This window comes from Condylura cristata, unplaced genomic scaffold (genome assembly GCF_000260355.1).
Source record: "Condylura cristata isolate star-nosed mole 26May11 unplaced genomic scaffold, ConCri1.0 scaffold00007, whole genome shotgun sequence".
Classification (NCBI taxonomy): domain Eukaryota; kingdom Metazoa; phylum Chordata; class Mammalia; order Eulipotyphla; family Talpidae; genus Condylura; species Condylura cristata.
The window spans coordinates 18286523-18296484 of record NW_004567108.1 but is presented as its reverse complement, the minus strand read 5'-3'; the positions used below and the strand labels follow the sequence as shown (position 1 = coordinate 18296484).

The 9962-nt window shown below is 37.7% G+C and overlaps 1 protein-coding gene across 1 annotated transcript in view; it reads left to right on the top strand.

Annotated features, from left to right (window-relative positions):
* C9 (complement component 9) overlaps positions 1-9643 on the top strand; it is a 31320-nt gene extending 21677 nt beyond the window's left edge. Inside the window, exons 7-9 of the mRNA XM_004678420.1 lie at positions 1121-1246; positions 3049-3227; positions 9419-9643. Of these exons, the coding sequence (XP_004678477.1) occupies positions 1121-1246; positions 3049-3227; positions 9419-9643 (530 nt within the window). The remainder of the gene's footprint in view (positions 1-1120; positions 1247-3048; positions 3228-9418) is intronic.
* Positions 9644-9962: the final 319 nt, after the last annotated feature.

The following is a 9962-nucleotide window of genomic DNA, read 5'->3' as shown; positions in this document are numbered from 1 at the left end:
TGTGTATGTGTATGTGTATGTATGTGTATGTGTGTGTGAGAGAGTGTGGGGGAAATATTGTGAAATGGCAAATAAAAGCAAAAACTGGCATATTCAATAAATTGAGGTCTGGAACGTTTACTTTAAAATAAAATAAATCTGAGGAACAGATAACAAGTTGTATAACTGAGTAAATATTAGGATTTTTCTTCCTAATAAATGGAGTATCCACACATAGAATGAGTCAGCTTCTGAGCCTGGGATCTAATAAATAGCACTCATAGGCTGCTGTCAAACAAAGGTGGCATTCACATAAGCCATCTTCCCAAAGCAATGAGCTAGCTGCCTTACTGACAAACTGAGTCTTCCAAAGAGGATCAGGAGGTGTTGATACATCCCATATCCAAATTACAAATGTAGATTCAGAGAAATACTCAAGAGCCAGACAGCATGGATTTCAGTGTCAACTGATTATTAACTGAATACTATCAGAAGGCTATTTAACTGCTCTGTGATTCTGTATCCTCATCTGTAAAGTGAGGATAATAATAGAATACACCTTAAAAAATCACTGTGAAGGTTTTTTTAAAATAAATAATATAATATTTTATTTTTACATCATTTTGTGCCTTTTGCCATCTCAGCTGTAATCCCTGTGGGCTTTCCATCACCAAAGCACGTGTGTGCCATCACCATAGTCCAGTGCATTTCCCTCCCCACACTGGTTTTTGATCCCATTCCCCATTCTAATCCACTGTGGAGATTTTAAAGTAGTCAATACATACAAAATGACTAGGATGATGCTGGGACAATTATCATCATTCAATATATCCAACACATATTTGCCTCCCTATACCAGAGATAAAGGACTTTCATGGAACCCTCCTAGTCTGGCCAGTGTCACTTCTATTCAAAGGGGAAAATTAATGCCCTTTGCCATTAAGTTGACAAGCAAAAATCAAAATCAAAAACCATAAGATTCTATTACCAAAGACAAAGCAAGGCAAATGTGACCTAGCTTTTCATTTAATAATGATTTCTAGGAGTCTGAGAAGTATGGTTCTATAAAATAGTGAAACTAGAATGTATTGTTTTGTTGATGGTCTTTATCTAATAATTTTTAACCAAATGCATTTCACAGGTGTTGAAATAAGGGATGTGGAGAAGTGCCTTGGGTTTGATGTGAACATAAACCTAGGTGTTCCTATTGAAATTGGACAAAAAATTGATGGCAATACTTGTTCAAAGATTGGTGTAGGTGAAATCGGTAAGTAAGGGCAATTTATTAAGTTAAAAATTTAGTGGGAGGAGATACCAATGAGCCCTGCCCTGTTAATTTAAAGCCTTCTTATTATCAACCCTCTTTATTTAAAATGGAGATGCTTAAAAACTATTTTACCTTAGAGTGGTTTCTAAACCACTATAGATACAAGTAACTCATGGACACTTAGTAATCACCAGATAGTGGAATGCTCAGTTGTAGAGGGTATAATTCAATATAGTGTATAATTCAATATATTGTAGATTTGTATATTTATTGTGGCAATGGCAAAAGGTAAAGGGTGGAAAAATATCCTAGAGAAAAGTTTCCTATTTTCTTCTAAATTTAACAAAGCTTCTGTAGTATTATATAACTATTTAAAAATGCAAAGTCATTTTCCCATTACAACCTATTACTGACTTAAAAACCCTAATTTATCCTTAACATTTAGTCAGTGTATAATCTTTTTAAATATATAAATACCTTTAGTGTAAATATTAATTCTGTTGTTTATCTTTATCAGATGTATATGAGTTTTCAACATCTACTCTAAATCTATTTGAAAACAGTTTTAATAATACAGTTCCCTACAGTTACTCCTTTATGATATTGGAGCAGAAAACATATTTAGAAGCATATCAACCACTAGAGTGTGGTCATGGTTAGAAATCACTGATGAAATGAAAAAAAAAAGCTAAATTTGTCATTTAATGTCATTTCCATGCTTCAGTCTTAAAACAAATTGTATAACTTCAGCTAGTTACTCTACCTTTTTGAGTTACAGATTCTCATCAGTAAAACTTAGGGAGAACAAAACAAATTCATCTTGAAATTTCTTTCCAGTTCTAAACATTTGCAGTGATTCACAGACATTTGTTAATAGAGTTTCATGTGGACAGAGATACTAGAAGATGGTTAGAAATTGGGAATGGAAAAAAATTGCTTTTCACTTCTTTTTGTGCTCTGATTTTTTTTTAAGATTTATTTATTTATGCATACAGAACTGGGGTATAAGTCAGAGGTGTGGGTGGTGAGAGGATTCACTAAAGACAGAGTGGGGAGCAGAACAGGCCCACTGATGAAGCACACTGCTGAGGGGAGCAGGGGAGTGTCAGGAGAGATCTGCTGCTACACCATGTGGGTCACCTCTGGGGGCGGGGGTTGAACTCATGCTGAAGTGCTGTGCTTTAACCTACTGCACCACCAAGGAGGGCCCTGTGCTCTGATTTTTATGATTAAAATAACTTAAAGCAAACATGCATGAAACATAATTATGAAAGTAAGTATGTGATAAAAAAACATGTAGTACCTGTCTATGCATGTTGACTAAAACTAAATTATTAATGTATCTCTATCATACCATTAATTTTTTTAAAAAGATGATTGAAATCTATAACTTTCTAATAATAAAAATCGCAGGGTTGAGTTTAAAATATTCCTTATCAGGAGCCTGCCTGGTGGCACAAAGGGTTAAGTACGGCATATGAAGTTGCCCACAGGTGCTACAGCACCAGTTCAATCCTCAGCCAGGGAGGTGACACCACAGGGCACACTGCAGACCTCTCTTGTGTCCCCGCTGCTCCCCTCAGCAGTGTACTTCATCAATCTGCCTATTCTGCTCCCACTCTTTCTCTAGTGAATCCTCTCACTGCCCTCACACATCTGACCTGCACCCCAATGTTATTTATCAAAGATAAGTAAGGCTCATCAGTAAAATTCAATAAGTATACTACACTATACTAATGGGGTTTTTAAAATATTGTCACTGAACTATCAGTAATTAACTTACAGCCTCCTTCTCTTCTCAGGAAACATCACCAGGGATGGCCTCATAGATGATGTTATCACCCTCATAAGAGGAGGAACCAACCAATATGCAAATGAACTGAAAATGAAGCTTCTCAAAGGTGCCCAAACAGTGGATGTGACTGACTTTGTAAACTGGGCCACTTCCTTAAGCCATGCTCCTGTACTCATAAAACAAAGGGTAAGGAATGTTTTTCTTTTCTTTCCTCCCCTACCCCTATCCCTTATACCTCTTTCCTCTTTTTTCCTTCTTCCTCTCAATCGTACAAATCTTGCTTTGTTCTTAATATTTACTGGTTTCCATAAGTATTTTCCTTTGTTTAGTTACCTTCTATATAAATACCCACTGTAAACTCCTTCCAATGCTGTATCTTTCCTTGTGATTGAACAACATTCCATCATTTGTCATCAATTTTTTATTAGGATGCACTTAGGTTAATTCCATTCCCTGGCTACTATAAATAGCTGGAATAAACATTTAGAACATAAAACATAGCTAGCTCTCCTTTTTTTTTTTTTAAGATTTATTTATTTATGCATACAAGAATTGGGTATAGGCCAGAGGTGCAGGAGATGAGAGTATTTACCAGAGAGAGTGGGGAGCAAAACTGGCAGTTTGACTGAAGTACACTGCTGAGGGGAGCAGTGGCTGAGACAGGGGAGGTCTGCTGCACCATGTGGGTCACCTCCCTGGCTGGGGATTGCAATCATGCTGCAGTAGCTCATGCAGCAGTGGCTGACAGCTTGCTAGTGCTGTCTTTAAACCCTGTGCCACCATGGTGGCCCTCTCCTTCTTAATTAATAAATGATGGGTTAAACCTCTTCCAACTCAATCTAAACTATAAAACTGACTTATATTTCTGTTGCAAATAGTGAATCTTGGCAGAAACACTACAGTGTATCACTTTAAATTAAAACTATATGAAGATATTACTGAAGGTGTTTTAGGAAAACATTTTTTTTAATACTCAAGTATCTATCGCCATAGTTTATTAAGAGAAATCTGTGGCCTTGATTCTGCCTCCGATGTGGGCTTCAGCAGACCTCAGCCATTTCTTGAGGAATGTCCAAGATTTTTCCCTCAATCCTTCTCTATGCAGGAAAGGATACTAATTCTGTTTACAACTTGCCTAAATGTTAACGTAAACAATTCTACATTTCATCTCAACAGAATAGCTGAACTTTGGTTTCATCTGTAGTTTACTACCACAAATTAGTTATAAAAATGTCAGGTGAGGGAAATTACATTTATTAATGATTGCCTGAGAAACATAAAGTATAGTATTTTTTCTAGAGCAACAACAGTAGAGATCGGGTAGGTAGAATTAGCATATTGACATCTTCTAAAGTTTTTGACTGCATTTAAGACAAAGAGTTATGTAATCCACTGCTTCCTTTACTAAAAGGATGTTACATAATATAATGTCCCCTTTATGAGGGCTCATGGGATATATTATTATTTATTCTCAGTTTCAAGGGTCATTTGTTTCTCTTAGGAATCAGGTAAGTTTTTCTTCCCTACAGGTGAGCATTAAGTAATTGTTTTATTCAGCATACTAGAAAATGTAACCAAATTTATGACCCACCTCATGCAAATAGATGAGTCCTGTTGGTGTGAATTTTGTGTATTTGTGTTGTTTTGGCTTTTATCTGGCTTTTCCCATCTTCATTTCCTCAGCTTCTCTCATTCATACACATGTCAAGTTACTTTAAGCTCTTCTTAAAGAGAAAGAAGCATGGGAAATGATAAAGTTAAAATGGACAATAAACTAATTAACCTACCATTTCATAATGTTGTGAAACTCTTCAAGTTTTAAACTCTTAGCATGTTTTAAAAAGTTTTATTTTATTTTTTAAAAAATTTAGCATTTTAAAGAACTACAGTATCAGGATTCTGGGTTTTAATTGTTAAAGTTATAACAGCAGTGAAAATCATTCCCAATCTGTTAGACAGGGATAAAAATACACTCATCCTATTAAGAAACTTACATTTGGTCCATATAGTTTAATAACTTCAGAAGCCTACAATAAATGTAGGTATAGTTAATGTGAAAAGATATTGCCAATTCATTCATATTTTACCAAATTTCATGATAAATTATCCCCTGAAAATAAAACTACAAATGATAAAAAGATAAGAAAGCTGGTGGTATAGAACAGCTATCCTTCATGGAAAGGCTGGAAAGTCCATCAGAATAAAAGAAGAGACTGTTCAGGAAAACTTCAATAAATACATTTTTATTGTTCTTTATCTTGTCATGGAATTTTTGATGCAGGATTTGAGGCTCCTCTGAAATAATTGTCATTGCGTGTCCTTCATCTTTATCTCTTTGAACACGGTTTATGCATTTCATCCAAGTTGCATTTTCTCCATGACCCTCTATTCCTGTATCTTAGATTATCTGGCCTTGACTTTCCTTTGAAGGGTAAAACAAAATTAATTTCTTGCCATAAAAATCAAAATAATTCCACCACATGCTTATTTTGTTTGTGCCAATATAGCAACGTCAGTAAGAGGTTTCTTTCTTTTAAATAATATGACATAGTTGAAATCTGAATCTGACATGCTAATTCACAATAGACAACATTAGTGGACATTTGTGATGACTTTGTAAAAGTCCTTGATGTATTCTGGATAGGAGTCTTCTCTCACTGAAAAGTGTAAATGCCTTCTCTTACTTGAAGGCTTTGTCTTAATGGTATTTTCATTAACAGATGTACTTTTTTTTTAAAAGATTTATTTATTTGTGCATACAGAACTGGGGTACAGGCCAGAGGCTCAGGGGCGGCGAGAGGCTTCACCAGAGACAAGAGTAGGGAGCAGAACAGGCAGATTGACGAAGTACACTGCTGAGGGGAGCAGCGTGCAGGCCAGGAGAGGTCTGCCACACCATGTGGTCGCCTCCGGGGCAGGCGGGAATCGAACTCATGCGGAAGTGGCTTTAGCTTTTTAGTGCTGTGCTTTAACCCACTGCACCACTAGGGAGGGCCCAGATGTACTTTTTTAACTTTTTATTTTAAAATAATTTTACTTACAGTAAAATTGCAAAAATAGTAGACTGTAAAACTGCAGAAATAATAGTTCACATATACCCAGAAGTCCATGTTAATAACTTACAAAACCATTGTATAACTATAATAATTAGAAATGTTACAAGGCAGGGAGAAGGGCACCCCTGAGCTCCCAAACCTGCCTGCTCTTACCTGCCAATCACTGCATCAAAACAAGACATAAGACCTCTAATGGAAAGGGACTTTAATACAACTAGTGTGCAGTGCAGAAAAGGCAAAGAATATAGTTTCTAAATCAAACAACCAAAGTTACACAAAAGGGACTGGCTCAAAGCAAGGCCTGAAGCCTGTCACAAGTCTAAAGCACTTTCTGTTGGGGACCCATAGAAAAGGGTCATCAATGGCCAGACAAGTCTGGGAGGAAAAGAGCAGAATCAAAATCAAGATAAACACTGCCATAGTCAACCTCCCCACAGGTCTCTCGTCCACATCTGTTTCGACAGGTCCAGGACCAAGAAGAAGCAGGCACAGTTTCTTCACATGTCTCTCTGCTCCATGCACCTCCCTCAGGTCTCCTTCTTTCTCAGCATCCTGCTTCTTTTCTCCTTGGTCGCCTCTCCAGACTCTTTTCTGCTCAGCTCCACCTTCCTTCTGGGTGGGGCAGGGAACCTGGAACATCCTCCTTTCCTGGGGACCCTCCTGTTACAGAAACTTAAATTGGCTATGCCATACCTCTTCAATTTCACCAGATTTCTCCTCATGTATTTTTTATTCTAGGGTCCAATTAGAATTCAATATCACATTTAGTTGCCATGCCTCCTCATTCTTTAGACTCTCTTTCCTCTTCTGAACCCTGAGCTTTGTTGTATGTTGGTGAGTTATTGTGTCAAATGTCTCTCAATTTAGCATAAAGAGTAGACTGAGGTTGGCATTTGTGGAAGAATATCAAAGAAGTAATGGTTAGCCCTCAAGTAAATAAGGAATTAAGATGTTGATTGTTTTATCTTAAAGTCATCAGTATATATATAGTAATTCCCATTATAGTTACTGCTTCTATGTCCTCTTTAAAATATTTCACTACCTCAAGCTCTTGAAGACCCTCTACATATTATCTTCCAGAGCTTTATTTCTTTGTTTTCAACCTAAAGTGGTTTTATGTGCATGGTATAAACTAGACGGTCACTTTTATTATTTTTTAAGATTTATTTATTTATGCATCCAGAACTTGGGTACATGGCAGAGGTGACGGCTCAGTGCGAGGATTCACCAGAGACAGAGTGAGGAGCAGAACAGGCGGACCTACTGAGTACACTGCTGAGGGGAGCAGCGAGTGGGTCAGGAGAGGTCTGCCACTCCATGTTGGTCACCCGGGGGCGGGGAGTGCCAGGATCGAAATCTTGCGGAAGTGGCTTTAGCTGCTTTAGTGCTATACTTTAACCCGCTGCGCCACCAAGGAGAGCCCATCAAACAGGCTTTTAATATTAGTTTTCTTTTGTTCATCTTTACTCACTATCATCAAATAGTTGAAATTATTTAATCCATCAATCCCCTTTTGCAGCAATTAGTGGTATATTTTTTAATCTATTCTTTCCTGAATCTTTATTCCAATTTCCTTGAAATTTTGTGTTCTCTTGTTGCAAAGTGCTGAGCCTGCAGCCCAAAGGGCCTTAATGTCTAACAATTTTTGTATTCAAAAAACGTTATTGTCATCAGTGAAATTTGCTTAAATTAAAAAATACACGCTACAAGTTTTCTATGTAGTTTTAGTCTATCCACTACCACCACCTTTGGTGGTGGTAGTGGATAGAAACAAGGCATGCTCTTGTTTCTGCCTTCATCTCCTCTAATCTCTGCTAATAATCATTTTCTCAGGAAAGCCTTTCCAAATTTCCATGATTCCTCTGTATCATAGCTTCCTCTATGAATTTGTATGAATAAAGATTATCTTACTTCATTCTCTTTAAATAAATGTAACATTGAGATCCCATCCTTCCCTGCTACTGGAAATTTATCATTCATTTTTTTTTTTTTTAAGATTTATTTATTTATTCATACAGAACTGGGGTACAGGCCAGAGGCTCAGGGGCGGTGAGAGGCTTCACCAGAGACAGAGTGGGGAGCAGAACAGGCAGATCGATGAAGTACACTGCTGAGGGAAGCAGCGGGCGAGCCAGGAGAGGTCTGGCTCGCCATGTGGTCTCCTCCGGGGCAGGCGGCAGGCGGGAATCGAACTCATGCGGAAGTGGCTTCAGATTCTCAGTGCTGTGCTTTAACCCGCTGCGCCACCAGGGAGGGCCTATCATTCATTTTTAAGATGAGGTTGAGGGGTGCCTTCCTGGTTTACCGAAATCGATTTAAAAATCCTGATGGACCAGACATGGGGGGGAGGGGCATGTAAGAACAAGAGGGAATGAGACACAATGGAGTATGGAGGGGGGCGATGGGGGGTTCAGTGGTGGGTGCACTATAGTTGTAATACCTGATGGGGGAATCCTCATATTACTTCAAACAATAATAAATACGTGAATTTATTAAAAAGAAAAAAGAAGCCTTGAGGCTTCGGTCTGAGAAATGGAGATCCTGTATGTGTATGTATGTAGCCCATGGTCATCACCCTGATAACCTCATAGTTCAAGCTCACATGTTCACTTGAAGTCAAGTAGTTCCAAATCTTCATGCCAAGACTGTGCGCAGGAAACACTCACAAGACGGGGGCCTGGGCCCTTGATCCCCAGCTTCCTGGGGGGACACCACAGTTCTTGCCACTTCCAAAAATAGCTGTTAGTCATGGTTTCCTGCTACTTGAGATACATACGAATATGTATCCCCTTCCTGGACTGGAGGAATTCCCTCCCTCACCACCACCCCCACTTCTTCTCATACTCCTCCTAGTAAAAACTTCTTAGAAAATTCAAGCCTTTAAAGGGAAAAGAGGAAAGAATTAGGTCCAGGGGTGTTCTGGACCTAATCTTGCACAAAAGCCACCCCTTAGACAGAAGATAGAAAGCAAGCACCTGACAACCTTCGGAAAGTGTGGAAGAGGCAATAAGACAGCAAAAACAAATCACAAAATGATAGTCACTAAATTATCCTGCCAAAAGTTTAGATTCCTTATTTCAATTTTTCAACACATATACCTCTCCTCGCTGTTTCCATTTTAAATTTATCTGTATGATTATTTTAACATCAGTCTCTTTCCACCCACAATGTGATCTCCATGATCCCAGAGATTGTTAGTTCTGAGCATTAACACAGTCTTTAAAGCTAATATCAATTTGGAAAAATAATCATTCAGTAAATACTTGTTGAACTGATGCATCAGTCAACAGACCTAAAATGAAATGTTTTGTTTTCTTGTAGCTATCTCCTATATCTAATCTGATTCCAGTGAAAATGAAAGATGCACACCTAAAGAAACAAAACTTAGAAAGAGCCATTGAAGACTATGTCAATGAATTCAGTGTAAGAAAATGCCAGCCATGCCGAAATGGGGGCACATTGATTCTGATGGATGGAGCGTGTCTGTGTACCTGCTCAATATTTTTTGAAGGCTTAGCCTGTGAGATCAGTAAAAAAATAATTTAAGGTGAGAACTGTTCATTTGAATTAACTAATAATGAAAACACGCATTTTGCAGCTACAGCTACTTAGTTTGAAAACTGCCTCTTCGTTTAATTTGTATTTCTAGATTATCAATGTAAAGAGACTAAACCTTAAATGAATAGCAAACATGGACAAATTAGTCTTCATGTGCCATTTACATGTAGTTTTAACATTTTGTATCTCAAAATTTAAACTGAATTATTAAAAAATAATAAACTGCTGCAATTGTATTTTTTCTTATGAATTTTATTTTTATTGTGAAGTAACGGGTAGGTTGGGAAATGTTACCGGGGGTATGTCC